The sequence below is a fragment of the Chiloscyllium plagiosum genome, chromosome 16 (assembly GCF_004010195.1).
Source record: "Chiloscyllium plagiosum isolate BGI_BamShark_2017 chromosome 16, ASM401019v2, whole genome shotgun sequence".
Classification (NCBI taxonomy): Eukaryota; Metazoa; Chordata; class Chondrichthyes; order Orectolobiformes; family Hemiscylliidae; genus Chiloscyllium; species Chiloscyllium plagiosum.
This window is the reverse complement of record NC_057725.1, coordinates 39,435,541-39,456,036: the sequence shown is the minus strand read 5'-3', so window position 1 is coordinate 39,456,036 and position 20,496 is coordinate 39,435,541. Positions and strand designations below refer to the sequence as shown.

At 39.8% G+C, this 20,496-nt stretch overlaps 1 protein-coding gene across 2 annotated transcripts in view; it reads left to right on the top strand.

Annotated features, from left to right (window-relative positions):
• Positions 1-19,609, top strand: part of LOC122557812 (DENN domain-containing protein 5A-like) — a 264,214-nt gene extending 244,605 nt beyond the window's left edge. For both annotated transcript variants that reach the window (XM_043705881.1, XM_043705880.1), the window contains 5 exons: positions 3,619-3,800; positions 4,772-4,854; positions 14,506-14,629; positions 17,415-17,583; positions 18,786-19,609. In XM_043705881.1, coding sequence (XP_043561816.1) covers positions 3,619-3,800; positions 4,772-4,854; positions 14,506-14,629; positions 17,415-17,583; positions 18,786-18,969 — 742 coding nt within the window. In that variant the 3' untranslated portion in view covers positions 18,970-19,609. The remainder of the gene's footprint in view (positions 1-3,618; positions 3,801-4,771; positions 4,855-14,505; positions 14,630-17,414; positions 17,584-18,785) is intronic.
• The last annotated feature ends 887 nt before the right edge of the window (positions 19,610-20,496 follow it).

Genomic DNA, 20,496 nt, shown 5'->3' with positions numbered 1-20,496 from the left:
TCCAATTTTGGTGTCATCTGCAAACTTACTAACTGTACCTCTTATGCTCGCATCCAAATCATTTATGAAAGTAGAGGACCCAGCACCAATCCTTGTGGTACTTCACTGGTCACAGGCCTCCAGTCTGAAAAACAACCCTCCATCACCACCCTCTGTCTTCTACCTTTGAGCCAGTTCTGTATCCAAATGGCTAGTTCTCCCTGTATTACATGAGATCTAAACTTGCTAATCAGTCTCCCGTGGGGAACCTTGTTGAACGCCTTACTGAAATCCATATAGATCACATCTACTGCTCTGCCCTCATCAATCTTCTTTGTTACTTCTTCAAAACACTCAATCAAGTTTGTGAGACATGAATTCCCACGCACAAAGCCATGTTGACTATCCCTAATCAGTCCTTGCTTTTCCAAATACATGTACATCCTGTCCCTCAGGATTCCCTCCAACAACTTGCCCACCACCAAGGTCAGACTCTTAAACAGTGGCACCACGTTTGCCAACTTCCAGTCTTCGGACACCTCACCTGTGACTATCAATGATACAAATATCTCAGCAAGAGGCCCAGCAATCACTTCTCTAGCTTCCCACAGAGTTCTCCAGCACTCCTTCCTCTGGAATCTGGACATTTTGCAAGATGTCACCATCTATTTCCCTACAGTCTATATCTTCCATATCCTTTTCCACAATAAATACTGATGCAAAATATTCATTTAGTATCTCCCCTATTTTCTGTGCTCCACACAAAGGCTGCCTTGCTGCTCTTTGAGGGGCCCTATTCTCTCCCTCGTTACCTTTTTGTCCCTAATATATTTGTAAAAGCCCTTTGGATTCTCCTTAATTCTATTTGCCAAAGCTATCTCATGTCCCCGTTTTGCCCTCCTGATTTCCCTTTTAAGTATACTCCTACTTTCTTTATACTCTTCTAAGGATTCACTTGATCTATCCTGTCTATACCTGACATATGCTTCCTTCCTTCTCTTCACCAAACCCTCAATTTCTTTAGTCATCCAGCATTCCCTATACCTACCAGCCTTCCCTTTCACCCTGACAGGAATATACTTTCTCTGGATTCTTGTTATCTCATTTCTGAAGGCTTCCCATTTTCCAGCCGACCCTTTGTCTGTGAACATCTGCCTCTAATCAGCTTTCGAAAGTTCTTGCCATATACCGTCAAATTTGGCCTTTCTCCAATTTAGAACTTCAATTTTAGATCTGGTCTATCCTTTTCCATCACTATTTTAAAACGAATAGAATTATGGTTGCCGGCCCCAAAGTGCTCCCCCACTGACACCTAAGTCACCTGCCCTGACTTATTTCCCAAGAGTAGGTCAAGTTTTGCCCCTTTTCTAGTAGGTACATCCACATACTGAATCAGAAAATTGTCTTGTATGCACTTAAGAAATTCCTCTCCATCTAAACCTTTAGCACTATGGCAGTCCCAGTCGAAGTCTGGAAAGTTAAAATCCCCAACCATAACTACCATGTTATTCTTACAGATAGCTGAGATCTTCTTACAAGTTTGTTTCTCAATTTTCCTCTGACTATTGGGGGGTCTATAATACAATCCCAATAAGGTGACCATCTCTTTCTTATTTCTCAGTTCCACCCAAATAACTTCCCTGGATGTATTTCCAGGAATATCCTCCCTCAGCACAACTGTAATGCTATCCCTTATCAAAAATGCAACTCCCCCTCCTCTCTTGCCTCCCTTTCTATCCTTCCTGTAGCATTTGTATCCTGGAAAATTAAGCTGCCAGTCCTGCCCATCCCTGAGCCATGTTTCCGTAATTGCTATGATATCCCAGTCCCATGTTTCTAATCATGCCCTGAGTTCATCTGCCTTCCCTGTTAGGCCCCTTGCATTGAAATAATTGCAGTTTAATTTATTAGTCCTACCCTGTCCCTGTCTGCCCTGACTGTTTGTCTCACTTCTGTTCTCAGCTGTACCCGTCTCAGATCGATCTCTTTCCTCATTATCTCCCTGGGTCCCACCACCCCACCTTACTACTTTAAATCCTCCCAAGCAGTTCTAGCAAATTTCCCTGCCAGTATATTAGTCACCTTCCAATTTAGGTGCAATCCATCCTTCTTGTACAGGTCACTTCTACCCCAAAAGAGATTCCAATGATCCAAAAATGTGAATCCTTCTCCCATACACCAGCTCCTCAGCCATGCATTCATCTGCACTATCCTCCTATTCCTGCCCTCACTAGCTCGTAGCACTGGGAGTAATCCAGATATTACTACCCTTAAGGACCTCTTTTTTAAATTTCCGCCTAACTCTCTGTAATCTCCTTTCAGAGTCTCAACCTTTTCCCTTCCAACGTCGTTGGTTCCAATGTGAACAATGACCTCCTGCTGGCCCCTTTCCCCCTTGAGAACATTCTGAGACACTCTGAGACATCCTTGTTCGTGGAAACAGGGAAAAAAACACACCATTCTGCTTTTTCTCTGCTGGCCACAGAAACGTCTGTCTATACCTCTGACTGCAGAATCCCCTAACACAATTGATCTCTTGGAAGCCGATGTACCCCTCGTTGCATTAGAGCCAGTCTCAATACCAGAAACGTGGCTGTTCATGCTACATTCCCCTGAGAATCCATCACCCCCTACATTTTCCAAAACAGCATACCTGTTTGAAATGGGTATATTCGCAAAAGACTCCTGCACTAGCTGCCTACCTCTCTTACCCTTCCTGGAGTTAACCCATCTATGTGACTGTATCTGAGACTTTTCCCCCTTCCATTAATGCCATCCATCACATACTGCTGCTGTTGCAAATTCCTCATCGCTTCTATCTGTCTCTCCAACTGATCCACTTGATCTGATAAGATTCCCATGGGGAACCTTGTCGAATGCCTTACTGAAGTCCATATAGATCACATCTACTGCTCTGCCCTCATCAATCTTCTTTATTACTTCAAAAAACTCAATCAGGTTTGTGAGACATGATTTCCCACGCGCAAAGCCATGTTGACTATCCCGAATCAGTCCTTGCCTTTCCAAATACATGTACATCCTGTCCCTCAGGATTCCCTCTAACAACTTGCCCACCACCGAGGTCAGGCTCACCGGTCTATAGTTCCCTGGCTTGTCTTTACTGCCCTTCTTAAACAGTGGCACCACGTTTGCCAACCTCCAGTCTTCCGGCACCTCACCTGTGACTATCGATGATACAAATATCTCAGCAAGAGGCCCAGCAATCACTTCTCTAGCTTCCCACAGAGTTCTCGGGTACACCTGATCAGGTCCTGGGGATTTATCCACCTTTAATCGTTTCAAGGCATCCAGCACTTCCTCCTCTGTAATCTGGACATTTTGCAAGATGTCACCATTTATTTCCCTACAGTCTATATCTTCCATATCCTTTTCCACAGTAAATACTGATGCAAAATATTCATTTAGTATCTCCCCCATTTTCTGTGGCTCCACACAAAGGCCACCTTGCTGATCTTTGAGGGGTCCTATTCTCTCCCTAGTTACCCTTTTGTCCTTAATATATTTGTCAATACCCTTTGGATTCTCTTTAATTGTATTTGCCAACGCTATCTCATGTCTTAAGGTATATGTTAATTTGTAGAAGTATAATGGAGCTAGTCATGTTTATTTGTTTGCCAGGTTCCCATGTGGTAGATGGCTCGGTAAAGGGGTGGATGATGGGAGCCTAGAAAGGATTCTAGTTGGAGAACTTGCATCAGCCAGTCAAGAAACCGATGAACGTCACTGTCGGACCCCTCCACTGCAGCAATCTCCAAGTATGATCAGGAGATTTGTCAATATAACTCCTACCAGCAGGCAAAGTAAGTAAAGATGTGATTTTTTTTTGGGGGGGGGGTGCGTGGGTGGAAGAATTGCAAATTAAATCACAGAAGAAGGAAGAATATTTTAAATCCTCAAATGAGTTTGCGCTTTAGCAACAATGTGCTATTTATTAACACTATGAGAAGTTTGGAGATTTAAAATAATTATCTTCCGTCATTGCATATTGTTGTGGAACCTGACAGACAATGGAGTTGATTCCCTAAAAGACTTGGGTATTCCAGATTGTAGTTTATCGAATCTAGTTTGGGTGGGGAACACTGATTTAAGACAGAACTGTTTCACTGTTGCTAATCAATCTCATACATGTAGCAATGGCAGCTCAGTGACGTAATTGCAGAATTCAAGGAGTATCTTGTGTAAAATCAAAATAGAGTGGGTGCTGTAAATTTAAAATAAAAATGCCAGAAAATGGAAGAATTCAGCAGGTCAGCAGCCGGGTCTGTGGATGCAATGGATGATCTTTAGTTGAAACTGAAAAGAAATTAAAATGTAAAAGTTTTGATGCTAGTAAAGGTCATACAAGGACAAAGCTTGTGATAGAGTACAGACTGTGGGGCTTCATCTATTTGACTTTGCAACACTTTTTTATAAAGGAGAAATCTGAACTTCTTTCAGCAACAAAAGACCATTGATAAATGATTCTTTTTATAAGACTGCAAACCTACACAACTTTGGTAGGAGACAGTAAGGTCTGCAAATGGTGGAGATCTGAGTTGGAAAAGCACAGCAAGTCAGGCCGCATCCGAGGCGCAGGAGAATCGACGTTTCGGGCCGGAGCCCTTCATCAGGAAGTCGAACTGGGCAGAACTTTGGTCTTTCCATTTATTAATTATGTCTCTTGTTCACAATTTATCGACTTTATGCACTGCACTGTGTAAAGACATAATATTTGAAAACTTATGGGAATAAACATAACATAATTTGATGAAACATTTTTTCTTTGTTGCAGAGCTAAATACTGGTCAGATACAAGAATCTGTTGGGGAAGCTATCAATGGCATCGTCAAACACTTTCACAAGCCTGAGAAGGAGGCAAGAAACCAGTGTTTAAATAATTAATTAAAATTGTTACTTATAGAATAATGGAGGCTTGATGTTGTTCAATTGATTAAGAATTTATTTTATTGAAATTTTCTGTCAAAAGTGTATTCTTTTTGCAAACTAAAAGAACTGCGGATGTTGTAAATCAAAACATCTGAGGAAGGGTCACTGGACCCAAAATGTTAACTTTAATGTCTCTGCACAGAAACTGCCAGAGCTGCTGAGCTTTTCCAGCAACTTCTGTTTTTGTTTCATATTCCTTTGCAGCTCGACAGTAAATGAAAATAGTCAGAGTTATTTAATCAATGCTATCATGTGAAAATTTGACATCCAAACTTGTGGTGACTTTAAGATATATTAAATTTTCTTCCAAGTTAATTGATCATTTGTTTAAGTTTGAGTATTCAGCATCAGACTGTTGATGTCACATGACCTAATTTCATCCCATATTAGTAAGCATTTTTTAATCATTCAAAATGTATTCTACATCACCACTGTATTGTAGAAAATCATGTGATATTAGACATTTCATATCTTGAATGCTACCACAAAGGGTTGCATGGTGTGGGCAAGTGAGTGAAAAAGATATGTGCAGGGAAAATGCTGAGAGATGTAAGAGGTATAGAGTAGATAATCAGACTTCAATAATATTGTCTGGACTGGGATAGCAATTATATAAAGGGCAGAGAGGGAGAATAATTTCTCTTGTGTAAATAGCAAAGAGAGAGAAAAGTTTCTCAGCTGTGTTCAGGAGTGTTTTCTTAATCATACTTTTCTGATCCAATAAAAGTAATTGCTGGATCTGCTACCAGAGAATGAGGGGAGGGCAGGTGGATCACTGCCAGACAGTGAGAATTTAGGGAGCAATGCTCATAGAATGGCCTGATTTGTCCTAAGCGCACAGGAATGATGGATTGGCAGCCAAAACTATAACAGAAAAAAATTAAACAGAAGGTAGTTTGGGCACAGTCAAGGCATCTTCCCAAAAGGGAGAAGGTTAGGACAGGCAAAGCCAGAGATTCATTGGTTATGACAATAATAGAATAAGATGAAGCAGAGAAAAATAAGTTTTTAAGGCATGCCAAATTGATATTACATGAGAACCAGGCTAATAATAGAAAGTTAAGAGAAGCAAAGGAAATAAGAAAATCAGAGCATGAGAAGAAACTGCCAGCTAACATAAAAGGGAATCCCCAAAAGTCTTCTATAAGCATTAAAATATTGAAAGGGTATTAAAAAATGAGTATCACCAATTATGAACCTAAAAGAAGATTCTCATATGGAGGCAGTAAGTATGGCTACGGTACCAAATAAATATTTTGCATCTGAGAGAAGGAAATGCTGTCAATGTTACAGTGAAGGAGGAGGTAATGGAACTACTGCATAGACTGACTATTGATATAATTAGAATGACAGATTGTGCTTAAAATTAGTAAATTGCCAGGACTGGATGGAATGCAGCTGAGGAAGCCGAGAGAAAAAGGGCAGAAATTGCAGGTGCAGTCAAGGATGGAGAACGGCAAATGTTACACCTTAGTTCAAATAGAGGGAAGCATAAACATAGAAAATACAAGCTAGTCAGTTTGATCTTGGTTATGGGAAACTATATTCTAGACAATATTAACCATCATTTGGACAATAGGAGGGGTAATTGGAGAAAACTGCTACTATATAATTGAAGGGAAATCATGCTTCACTAACTTGATTAGAGTTTTTTGAAATGATACATCAAGTTGTTGATAATAATGTGGCCAATACAATAAATATGTATTTTGAAAGAGTATTTGATAAAGAATCAGAAATGGGCTTTAACTTTGCCAATTGAATAAAAAGGGGAAAGATAACAAAATGGACGAGTCACAGGAAGTGGAGAGTTGTGGTGAATTGTTCTTCACAGTGGGGGGATGTTTGCAGTGGTGCTCCAGAGAAATCAATACTGGAACCACTGCTACTCTTGGTATAAATTAATAACTAGCATTTGAGTATAAAGGCATAGTTTCAAAATTTGTAGCTGTCAAAAACCTTGGAAATTTAGATACCTGAGAATAAGATAGTGATAAATATAAACAGGAGATAAACTGATGGAATAGGTGGACAGGTAGCAGGTGGCATTTAATGCAGAGGTGTGAAGTGACACATTTTGGTAGGAATAACAGAAGAGACAATATAAACTAAAGGATATGGTTTTAAAAGGAGGTACGCAGGAACAGAGAAACCTTGGATAAATATGGGCAAATTGTTGAACGTGACAAGGCAGTTTGGAAAAGACGTTAAAAGGACATACAGGTTCCTGTGCTTTATAAAAAGATATAGACTACAAATATACAAACCTTTATAAAACAAGGATGCAGACTCTGTTAAAATATTGTATCCAATTCTGTGCCCTGCACTTTAGGAATAAGGTGAAGGTATTAAAGTATGTGGAGGAAAGGATAGATTGAAGAACCTAAGGCTATTAGAGTCATACAGCCATGGAGATGTACTGCATGGAAACAGACCCTTCAGTCCAACTTGTCCATGCCGACCAGATATCCTAAATAAATCTTGCCCTTTTGCTAACATGTGGCCCATATCTTTCTAAACCCGTCCTATTCATGTACCCATCCAGATGTCTTTTAAAGGTTGTAATTGTACCAGCCTCCTCCACTTCCTCTGGCAGCTCATTCCATACATGTACCATCCTCTGCGTGAGAAAGTTGCCTCTTCGGACGCTTTTAAATCTTTCCCCTCTTACCCTAAATCTCTGCCCTGTAATTCTGGACTCCCCCACTGAGGGAAATACCTTGTCTATTTACCCTATCCATGCCCCTCATGATCTTATAAACCTCTAAGGTCATCCCTCAGCCTCCAAAGCTCCAGGGAAAACAGCCCCAACCTATTCAGCCTCTCCCTATGTCTCAAACCCTCCAACCCTGGCAACATCCTTGTAAGTCTTTTCTGAACCCTTTCAAGTTTCACAACATCCGTTCTATAGGAGGGAAACCAGAATTGTACACAATATTCCAAAAGTGGCTTAAGCAATGTCCTATAAGTCACAACATGACCTCCCAACTCCTATACTCAATGCTCTGACCAATAAAGGAAAGCATATTGTTCTTCTTGAAGAAGAGAAAGGTGAGAGAGATTTGATAAGAGGTTTTCAAAACCATGAGGGATTTAGACAGGGTGAAATTGTTTCCAATTTTGGAGGGATCAAGAACTAAGTAAACAGATTGGTGAATGGCAAAAGGATCAAAAACAACATGAGAATGTATTTTTATATGCAGTGAGTGGTTAGGATCAGGAATGCACTGCTTGTAAATGTGGTAAGACAGCTTTAAAAATGGCTTTCAAAAAAGGGACTTGGCTAAGAATCTGAAGATGGAGACTTGGCAAGATGTTGGCGATTCTGTACAACTGCTGTGGACAGCTCTACCTAATAGCCAAGGCATACTGGTGTTTTTTGCCATCCCTGGCCAACTTATGTGGTGGAATTATAGTTTAAAACCTTACAGAACACATATTTGATAATTTGTGGGAGTGGGAAGGATGCCAAAGGGAAAAGGAGTGAGCAAACAGCAGCAGGGAGGATACTCCCCTACAGCACCTAACACACCAGACTCTGCAGCAGCCTCCCCTGAACCCTCGCCCCTCCCCCGGGGACCTGGCAGACTCAAAGGAACTGGCTATGACGATGGAAAGACTTACCTTGAAAGGAGCTGCGATTGAGGAGATCCGTGGGAAGATTTGTGCCTTGGTCCAACTGGCTCCCGAAGTTTTTGGGCCTTCACGTCAAGTCTAGCAGGTTGCAGATTGAAAGGGCTTATCAGGTTACAGTGTACAGGTCAGGGCCAGTGCAGCGCCCCCGCACGGTTCTAGTGCACTTCCATTCATATAAGGACAAGCAAAAAGTCATGGAAGCCTCTAAATTACTGGGAAATGATCCGCAGGCACTGCTGTACAACGGGTCAAAAATCATGTTTTTCCAGGATTTCTCAGTAGCTTTAATTCGAAAGAGGAAGTCCTTCGATGAAGTTAAAAAGAAGCTGAGAAACCTGGGCATCCAGAACTCTGTGAGGTACCCCGCAGTGCGCCATTTCAGCCACACGGACTCAGTTTATACATTTGACTCAGTGGATAAAGCTAAAAACTTTGTAGACACTTTAAAATAGACAGACTGGCCTAAAGAACGCAGTTAATGTTCGTCCTCTTTTCCTTCTTTCCCCATGTTTTCCCTTCCTTTTTTTATTCCTTTCTTTCTCTAATAATTTCTTTTTTGGAAAGGGGGAGAAATAAAACTTGGAATAAGTTGTTCCTTTTTTAATTAACTGGATTTTATAATGGGAAATTTTGTGAATGTTCTTTGTTGTTTGTTCTGTTTCTCTTTTAGTCACAAGTAGGAGTGACATGAAGCCAGGGATGGGTGAAGTGCTCATCCTACTTTGTCTTTTTTTCTGTTGATTTAAGGATCATCAACTTGTTTTTTTGCTGGACTAAGGCTGGGGCACAGTCTGGGTTTGAAGAGGCTGTGAAGGAGGCGATGGGTAGTGTGAGTGTCCCCTATGGGCAGGGGAAGAGTCTTCGATTCAAGATTTAATAGTTGGTTTTCTTTGTAATTTTTTGGTGGTAATATTTGTAGTTATGATGGAATAGTTTTTGTATACTTAATTCTTTGACTCTGAGTCTTTATTTACTTGTGCTTGGTGCTTTGTAAGCAGGGATCCCCCTCCCAGGGGTTCAAGGGTCTCTGAAAGGGGGTATGGCTTAATGTCTTATTAAATGGTGTACCTGGAACATCAAGGGAAGTCATTTGCCTGTTAAAAGGAAAAAAGTGTTTTCTAGCCTTAAGAGGGAAAGGGATGATATCGCTTTGTTGCAGGAAACTCATCATGATGATGGAGAATACCTGAAGTTACAACAAGGGGGTTATGACCGGGTATTCTTTTCATCCTTTTCTACTAAAAGTAGGGGAGTGGCAGTACTTATCCAGAAAAATCTTCCATTCACATTATTAGAGCAGGTGAAAGATGAGCAGGGACGGTTTCTGATTCTTAAAGCCCTGATACATGGAGAGGAATATGGTATTTTAAATGTCTACTGTCCTCCGGTGCATCCCCTCAAATTTTTGATTAGTGCTTTCTCTAAGCTGTGTGCCTTTGGAACACGGCACATTATTATAGGGGGGGGGGGGATTTTAACTGTCTTTTGGATCCGACAGTGGACAGGATGCTTAGTAGGCCCCCCAAGTACTTCTTTGCAGGCAAGCAGGTGGCTGACTTATGCGAGCAATTGGGGTTGGTGGATATTTGTAGATGTCTTCACCCTACTGACAGGGACTTCACCTTTTTTTCAAATCCAAATAAATATCACATGAGGATTGATTTCTTTCTGGCCCTCGGCCCTTCTGCATTCAATTATGGGTTGTAAAATTGGGAATATTGCTATCTCTGATCAGGCAGCGGTATATTTGGAAGTTAAGGCCAAGAGTGAGGGGCTAGGTTTGCGGCACTGGTGTTTGGACCCTTTTCTCCTTAAGGATTCCAAATTTGTGGAATACGTTTTGAAGGAGTTTCAGGAATTCTTGACTATCAACTCAGGTACAACTAGTAGTCCGTCTATGCTATGGGAGACCACTAAGGCCTTTGCTAGGGGATTAGCTATTTCCTATTCGGCTAGCCGGAAATGACAGAAGGAGGAACAGCAGCGTCTACTTGAGACGCGGTTGAAAGCCGCCGAGGTGGCACATTTTGCATGGCCTTTGGTGACCTAAGCTACAGTGGATCATACCCCTCTGGACTGCCTTGAATTCAATACTGACACAAAACACAAAGGAAGAATTTGTTTTGCTAGACAAAGGCTGTTCAAGTATGGGAGTAGGCCAGGGAAGTATTTAGTGTACCTGACTCGGAAAAAGTGTGCTCCCCAATCCATTACTGTAATCAGAGACAGCGCCAGGGTCCTTAGGTATGATGCTAAAAAGATTAGTGAGGTTTTTCGGAGTTTTTACTCTGAATTGTATCGGTCTGAAGGTTGCGAGGACAGGAGGGCTAAAATGGAGGCCTTTTTTAAGAACCTGGACCTCCCAGGGGAACCTTGGAACAAGCCTCTCTCCTTAATGCCCCCTTGACAGTTCAGGAAATACAGGAGGCAGCTAGGCAACTTCAATGTGCGAAAGCGCCTGGCCCTGATGGTCTCCCAAGTGAGTTTTATAAGGAGTTTATAGGGATTCTGTCAGGGCTGATATTGGAGATGTACAATCACTCCTATTTGCATGAATGCCTACCACGATCTTTGAGAGAAGCTAATATTTCCCTAATTCTTAAGAAGGGGAAGGTTCCTGAGGATTGTGCCTCCTCTCTCTATTAAATTCAGATTTCAAGGTTCTGTCTAAGATCCTGGCGCTGACATTGGAAAATGTGTTGCCCCATATTGTTAAAGAGGGCCAGACAGGCTTTATAAGGAGCCGTAGTCCTCTAATAATATTAAAAGGTTGCTGAATATGGTCAAAGTTTGTCAGCAACGATCGCTTCAGGGGTTGGTGATTTCCTTAGATGCAGTGAAATCATTTGACCGGGTGGAATGGCCGTTTCTTTTTTATGTCTTACAGAAGTTTGGGTTGGGTGGGGTTTTTGCTAGGTGGGTGGAGGTTTTATATCGCCACCCTCTGGCCACGGTCATCACCAATGGGGTGAAGTCTGGGAACTTTAGGATTGGTAGGGGTAGTTGACAAGGCTGCCCCCTCTCATCGTTGTTGTTTATGTTGGTGATGGATCTGCTGGCAAAGGCCATTTGTCAGAACATCCCCATAACCGCTCTGGAAGTGGGACCGAGGGCACACAAGATTACACTGTATGTAGATGGTGTCCTTCTGTTTTTATAGAACCCGATGACCTCGGTACCCCATTTGATACAATGTATTAATTCATTTGGGGCTATTTCAGGATATAAGATTAACTTTGCAAAATCGGAGGCTATGCCTTTGGGAAACCTCAAGGATGTGCCAGAAGTTGAAAGTGGCCCTAAGTTCCCTTTTAACTGGTCACGGGCAGGGTTCCGATACCTAGGCATTTTTATTACCCCCACGTTTGATCTGTTATTTCGGACTAACTCTGCTCATTTGCTCAACAATATTAGGCAGGAAATCCAGATATGGGAGGCTCTTCCAATTTTATGGCTGGGCCAAGTATCTCTCATTAAGATGAATGTTCTTCCTCGTTTGCGTATGCTTCCTATAATGTTTCCCAGGTCAACGCTATGGAAGCTTACAGGATGGTTTGGTTCCTTTGTCAGGCATCGTGGGCGGCCCCTCATCAAACTTACTAGATTGCAATTGCCTCAAGGAGGGGGAGGAGTTGATTTCCCAGACATCATGAGGTATCAATTGAGTTCCCTGCTGTCCTTTGTCTGCGATTGGGTAGGTAGCGATCCGAACTCAATATGGCAGGATATCAAGGCCTCCCAGGCAAAGTGGCCTCTTATTTACCTGTTGTTCATGGATAAGATGAGGACAGTTATGGACCATTGCCGGAACCCCATTGTCATTAGTACAGTCAAGACATGGAGGGTGATACCTCAGAGTAAGGATTGCTTATCCAAAACTTCACCACTTACGCCTATAGTTGGCATGCCAGAGTTCTGACCAGGGATGATGTACTCAGGGTTCAAACTATGGGCAGTGAGAAGAGTTTCTAGTTTGGGAGACTTGTTTGAGTGGGAGGTTATGATGTCTTTTGAGTAACTGAGCTGCATATACAGGTTGCCCAGCAGAGATCTTTACCGTTTTTTTCAGGTTAGGGACTTCATCCAGAAGAAGACTACACTTCTCACTAAGTCCTATAAGTCCCATACAGAGAGTTTGTTGCTACTTTCCACAAGCACCCTTTCGGTTAGTGCCGTCTATCGCCTGCTGAGTGACAGGGCCTGGCAGGATATTAACCAGTTATGTGAGGTCTGAGAGCAAGAGCTAGGAGTGGAGATCTCTTCTGAAACATGGGAGAACATATGGGAAAATGCTCAAAAGATCTCAATTTGTAATAGGACATACACTACATAGATAAAAGTTCTGCACAGGGTTCATCTGGCACCAAACCGTCTGATGAAGTTTAAAAAAGGGGTATCTTCAGTGTGCCCTAGATGTAAAATAAGTGTAGGTACTCTTACCCATTGCTTCTGGACATGCCATAGGCTCCATGTTTATTGGAGCACTGTGGAAGGAGAGATAAACAGGGTATTGAGGACTAAAGTCAAAGTAGACCCGATATCTCTCCTCTTAGGTCTACCAAATTTACCAACTTTAGATGGGCATGGGAAGAAACTATTTAATATTCTTGCATACTGTGTACGGAAGAATATTCTGATGAACTGGGTGTCTGAGAACCCGCCGGGCTTGCTGGGATGGCAGAAATTAATTATGGAGCATATTCCCTTGGACTTTTTTACAAACATGGTGCACCACATAACAGACCATTTTTAAAAGACATGGCAGTTATTTGGGTATAGATTTGTCAGCTATCTTAACTAGGGTGTTTGTTTAACTGGGATGGTTAGGTTTGTTAAGCCCTGGGTCTTGGAGGGGGGGACTCCTGAGTTAATAAGGGTATATATACAATACTCCCATTCCTTTGTTTGGGAGCTTTGTGCCGAACATAACTGTTCTGTATTGCGTTTTATTTGGGTTTTTTTGCTTTTCTTTCTTTTTTTGATCTATTAGTTATTTACTTATTTGTTGGTGTTGCTTTGCACAGTGTTAGGGTTTGTTTTGTATTATAGGGTAGGTTACTAGTCAGTAGACAGCAGTTGTATTGTAATTTGTGCTTTTTTTTATTATACTGATATTTGTTATTGATTGTATTTTTCAATAATTTTATATGTTTGTAAAGTTTAAACAAATTGCTAATAAATATACTTACAAAAAAAAAGAATCTGAAGATGACAGTTACAAATAAATGGTGGGTGTGGAACCAGATTTTGCAGAGAACGAGTATGGACATGATAGTTTGAATAGCTTTCTTCTGTGCTATAAACATTCCATTAATCTATAGTTAAAATTTTAAGTTTAAAACATTGGTGGGTTTGGCTAGGATATGAAATCTCAAATCTGTTTTCCAGCTTAAATCCAACTCCAACCTGCTATTTTTGGCTTTAACAAAAGCTACTAGGTGGATGGGTGAGCATCCCTCCAAGAAAACAGGTTTGAATTTTAAACATGATAATGAAGCTAAGTTCTATTGGCATTCTGTTTTTGAAATTTAACTATTATCTGCCAGTTTCTTGAGTAATGGGTATTCTGTTAGATTCTTCAAGGCAAGGATTTGGCAAATTCAGGAGATAGGTGCCTTTACAACTATCGTTTGGATTTAGGTTTCTGCCGGAGAAGCATCCGCATTTGAGATTGTGGACCTCCTGCCCCTGCTTCCCTCCATCTCTCTTCCTGGTAACTTACACTCATTAATTAAAGTTTTACATCAAACGAGAGAATCATGAATCATAGGCCTTCTGCATATTACCACCTCTCCAACCTGCTCCCTGCAAGTTGCAACTTCCATCCAGTTATTTCCTATAAGCTACCATTTCCAATCATTTAGTGTATATATCAGAATATAAGTTGTCCAAGCTATGCTGTTCTTAAATAAAATGATGTATTTTCTTTTTTTTTTAATGTAGAGGGGAAGCCTAATGTTACTGCTCTGTGGGGAAAATGGACTTGTGTCAGCTTTAGAACAAGTGTTTCACCATGGTTTCAAGTCACCTCGACTCTTCAAAAGTATTTTCATTTGGGACTTTATGGGTAAATAGAATATTTGAAGTTTATTCAATGAAAGCCTGTAGCTTTTCTTTTGGTGGTATATTGTGCTTTTATCCTTTTTGGTACAAGAGATTAAATATGTTGTGATTACAGTTATGAAATAATTCTACAGAGAGTTTTCAGAGGAAGATATTTGTCAATTAGATCCATTTCAGTAGACTGGAATTCCGTGCTCATTAGCATCCGTGTACTTGGTTTCCTGTTTGTTGATATAATTTTTTTTCTACTTCGATTTTGTATGTAAATGTGTGTTTTTGTTCAAGGAAAACCAAGTATTAGCCCCCAAGCTAGTATCTTAAATTCTAAAATCAGAAGGATGAATTAAGACAATCCAAAATAGACATAAGCACTGGGCCAAATTTTCATCATTGGCTTGGGAACCACAAGTTAGACTGATTCCTGATGTCACATCCCCAAATTCTGAATGAAGATGCATGCATGTAATTTTCATTGCAGAGGATCAAGGATGGGCTGAAGTTGGCCCTGCCACTTCCCACAGAATAAGATGGGAACAAAGGCGGTTGGATACCAAGGCCAGCATGCTAGAGATCCACACCCCTTCTCTGAGATATCAACCTTGGTGTTCTGTGGATGAGACTGTTAGGTCACTGATACCTCATCCCTCACCCACTTCTCTTTACCTTCTCCATACAACAATGTTCCTCCATTCACCCTTTATTTACCATGACTGCTCCATAGCTTCTGTGCATCTACCATAACCACACTCAGTGTCAATAGGAGCCAAACTTATGACCCCTATAACAACAATGGGAATTCTTTAATATGCTCACACTTTAATAAGCTTGTACTTTAATATGCTTCTAAATAATAACATTCAAACTTCAGTTAAAAAACTTCTTCTCTTGGGAACTCATAAAAATGTATACCAAATACACAGCCATTAAACTCCACATTTTAAATAAAGAGCTGTCATCTTAAGTGCTCATTGAACAGCCATGTAAAATCCTCTACAAAACATTTTGATCCTATTAACCCTCATATGGCTACCAAACTACAGCCTTTTCACAGCTGTGTATGCAATCTCTGCTGAGTTTAACCCATTTTTAGATCTCAACCTAGCATTCAAAATGGGATTACGTTGCACCATTATATAAATAAACTTTCTAGACCTCAATAAAATTGTACCTTTGAGTTTGTCTAAGTAGATAGCCGTCTAGAACATAGAATTTAGAACAGTACAGTGCAAGAACAGGCCCTTCAACCCATGATGCAATGCCAAACAAGACACCAAATTAAACTAATCCCTTCTGCCTGCCCTTGGTCCATATCCCTTTATTTCTTGCATATTCATGTGCTTATGCAAAAGTCCCTTAAATGTCCCTATTATTTCTGCTTCCAAATTCACTCCTGGCAGTGGCATTCCAGATTCCTACCACCTTCTGTGTAAAAACACTTGTCCCACACATCTCCTTTGAACTTCCACCCAACCCTCCCCACCTTAAATGTGTGCCCTCTAGTATTAGACATTTTAACTCTGTATAAAAGATTCTGACCGTCAACCTATCTATGCATCTCTTCATTTAATTTACAAAAGCTCACCTTTCAATCAAATATGCCTGGCAATTGTTCAACTATTTTAAAGAGTCAACAAACATCAGATCTTTAAATCAATGTAATTGTTGAAGCATATGTTGAGGCGTTGCATTAGCAACAGGTTTTCAATACCATTGAATGTAACTTTATTCACTGGAGAATGCATGGGCTGAATTTTCACCTTTGAGGCTAGTCTGCTGGTGAGTGGGTTTCATGGCATCCAATCCACCAGGGGTTGGGACAAACTTCCTCATGTGATCTTCCACTGTTCATCTCATTAATTATTCAAGCAAGCTGTTAGGCACAATTCTTGGGGAATTGTATGGCTAGAGAATTGGAAATGGTTATCACTGGTGACATTTTCCAGCCCACACTCTTCTGCAGCATCTAAAGCCCAGCTACACATCACTTCAGACTCTGCAAGCCAGGAACTACACTTCAAGTTGTGCTGCTTGATCGTGATGATGTTGTGGAAGAAATGAAAGCTATCTCCCCACTTCCAGGACAGGGTATTTGAAGTGCTAGTAGGAAGGGTTATGGAGTGGAGGGCAGTCCTTTTCCCTGCTGACCACTTATGGAAACCACGCAACAGCCTTAGCCAGACTGGACACAAATAGCAGCATAGGTCAGTGCTGTGTCCTGTGCTAAAAGGGACACGTGGCAATACCACAAGAAGGCCAGTGATTTCCTGCACCCTGCAAGGGTAAATGCTTCTATCTTCTTTCTGTGACCCCACAGTTCCAAGGCCATCATTTGTTTTAACTCTGCCACTGCATATATATCTCACCAAGGCTTGTGGATTACAACTTTCACATTTCATACATTATGTCCATTCAACAGCTCATCTCATCTTCCTAAACTACTAACACTTTTGCCCTCCATGCTTCCTGCGTACTTATTGAGACCATCTTACCACCGTTCCTGCTCATGCATGACTACAAACTGCTCCTGGGTCCAGTTCATGTCACTTTCTTCATGTCACTTTCCTTTTTAGAAGAACAGCTAATGGAGAAGGTTGGATTCAATTGAGTAATTTAAATTTAAAATCCCCATTGCTTCAGTTTTAGGCCACGTGTTTGCCCCTTTGGCAAAATTGATAGCAAACATTGATGGCAAAATCGGCCCCTTTGTTTGCAATTGAGGAGTAACTTGCTATGTATTTGCATAGCTATGATACCTAACCAATACTGTACGATTCTTATTTTATCTTCAGAGAAAGCCTATATGTACTTTGAGAGTTTGGAACATACTGATCTTGCCCAAGAAGAGAATTGGCAAACTAGAGCCAAAAACTTTTGCAAGTTTGTTGCTGCTATAAATGGTGCCCCTCGGAACATTGGGAAGGATGGGAAATTTCAACTTCTGGTGTGTCTGGGAGCAAGGTAACAAAATTATTTATGTTTTGTGTACTGTAAAAATAAAGCAGTGTTAAAGCCTATGCAATCTAACTGAATCCTTGTTTTATTTGGTTTAAAGCTGGTTATATTATATTTTTATTTTGTGTATGGTGGGGCTGACAATATTAGCTTTGATATTCGCACATTGTTCAACTGGAATAAGATGAGATTTATCCAAGACTACACCATCTGACTGCACAGGAGCTATTGAGGGGTTGAATGAAGTGGATGACCGAGAGGACTAAGGTTATAGCTGTGCAACAGAAGCACATATGGAACTTGACTCCACATTTGCAGATAATATTGATGAGGGAGATCATGTAGATAAGCAACATGAGGGAAATCAGAGTAACGTTTGGAGACTGTAGCAATATTGTGAGATCGGAAGGAAAGCCACTGCTAAAAGGATTCTGACTATAATCAGATAAGGAATAGCTCAATAAACAAAACAGAGTTGGACAACAAATGATGGGATAGACAATAATGTAACTAGGTTAAATCATAAAAATGTAATTTGGCCAGAATTGATATTCATTAGCAAATCGATGTGTAAGTTTTATTTCTAGAGAAGTTCCCATAGATTAAATTTGAGTACAATTGTTAAATGTGTTTGTACTACAATCCTGTGTTCACTATTGTTCTAAAGTGTTTCCTTTTAAGAATTGTTTAGCTCAGTTAACTGTGTAATTCCAAATTAGGAAAGTTAAAGGCTTTGAGATTTTTCTTGCAGTTTCTAATTAGCCGTTCTTCTAAAAAGGAAAGTGACATGAAGAAATTTCAAATAAATAGTTTTGGGAGAGGAAAATGCTATCAGGGTGCTAACAATTTCAGACAGTGACTACTTTGTTCAGGCAATGGAGTTTCTCAAGCGATTGTCCTTTATTCTCTAAGGCAAGAACTATTGTACTAGTTGTCAATGAAGCATTTAAATGCCTGTCAAAAACAATTACGCAAAATATACTAATCTCTTATTTCTCTCTCAGACTGATTAGATACATAAATATTTTTCTTATATAATAAAACCCATCCATATTTTGGTGACAGTAAATGTGTCCCTTTCGTTCATGTTTGTACCAATCTGATTCTTGGCTTAAAATACTGTGCTTTTGATTTTTCCAGTTGTAGTTTTTTTCCCACAATTGATTAACTGGATTCAACCATCATGATGTCTTTTTTTAATTTGTCAGGGATCATCTCTTGCATCATTGGATTGCGTTGCTTGCTGACTGTCCTCTCATCGCTCAGATGTATGAAGATACAGCTCTGATTAAAGACCACACATTAGTTAACTCCCTAATTAGAGTGCTGCAAACTTTGCAGGAATTTAATATCACACTCGAGACATCGCTGGTCAAAGGAATTGAAATTTAAAGATCACAAACATCCAATGGAAGAATGTGCACAAGTGCATTGCACAAATTTTGAAATTAAAAATGAATGCAATATTGGAATTCAGCAACTTGTTTTTAAGTTGTAGAAACTATTTGCCATATAGTAAGTGCAGTGAGCCATTTTGAACCTGGTTATCAGGTTATCCTAAGGTTTGAAAGAATGTACAGACATTCTGACTTTTAATGTTTAGTCAATCATTGTAGGTTTGTTTGGTTGTACAGTTATGTGTACCTCTTCAAGAATTATGCTTGTTTCAAACTTCTTTTCTAAAGAAAATAAGAAGTGTTACACTTGATTTATTTTTCTGCACAGGCCAATCCTTGCACTGTTAACTTGCAGTTTAAAAGTGTCTGAATTTTTTTAAAAGTGTACATAAGCAGGGCATAGGTTTTACTTTGTAGCTGCTTAAAAAAGTGTACATATATACATATGTTTGTAAAGTGTGTGTGTGTATGTAATATGTATAATATATAAACATACACATAGTATTCTTGTAAAATTCTTGGAAAATAGGTCGTATTTTTTCAAATGTTGAAGGGTTAAAGATCAGTGTCTGATATTAAGCTGAGAAAGTATTCATTTGTATTTCATTTTGATTAAAAAAATAATTTTTCCTTGCCCCTACTTGGTTCCTTTTCATTTGTCTTTTATAACAAAGATGAGATTTGACTGTCCATAAATAAACATTTTCCCTTCAGATTCACGTTTCTATGAAGTCTCTGTGAAAAATATTGCTTTTAAACATAATTTATTTGGTGTGGCTAATGTTAAGTAATCAGAAGGGTATACAGATTTATGCCAGTATCATGAGATAGACTTAGAACAAATTTTCATTCTTTCCAAATATTTTTTGAACCTTGTTAGAAACTCATTTCTTAACCATACCTTTGCTTTCATTTTTTGAAATTTAAAAAATTGGCAATTTTTTTCCAAATTAATGAAAAATAAATGCCGCAATATTGAAAAGTTAGATGCAAATTTATGGTGAGTCTGTTCCCTGATAGTTGATTAGACCAGTTTCATCCTTAGTGTATTACAAAAGGTGTAGATTTTGTGGGTGCACATTCGACTTTGGGGGTTCCATGCATTTTTCTGATAGGCTGCTACAACTCAATGAAGTGCTAACCATAGGAGTAGGAAATACAGGAGAAGTTCTAGCCAGAGTATTAATCCCCTTTTTTTCCTTTTTTTTACACTTGGTTCAGGCTTACACTTTTCAGATTATGAAACTCTTTTTCTTGGTGGTTTTGTCGACTCCTTAATACACATATTCAGCTTTACCTTTTAGTTAGAAAAAATATAAAAATGTACCACAAAACTTATTGGTGTTCTATTTATGGTTTATTTGACTGTCTGACAAAAAAAAGGCAACAATTAATGTTTATTCACAAAGTTTCAGATTTCTTCTGTTGTAGAAATAAAACTGAGATTTAGGTAAAGTTGCAGAACTTTTCATCAATTATCTAGTTACAAACAATATTTTACATACACTGCTGTATCCACATG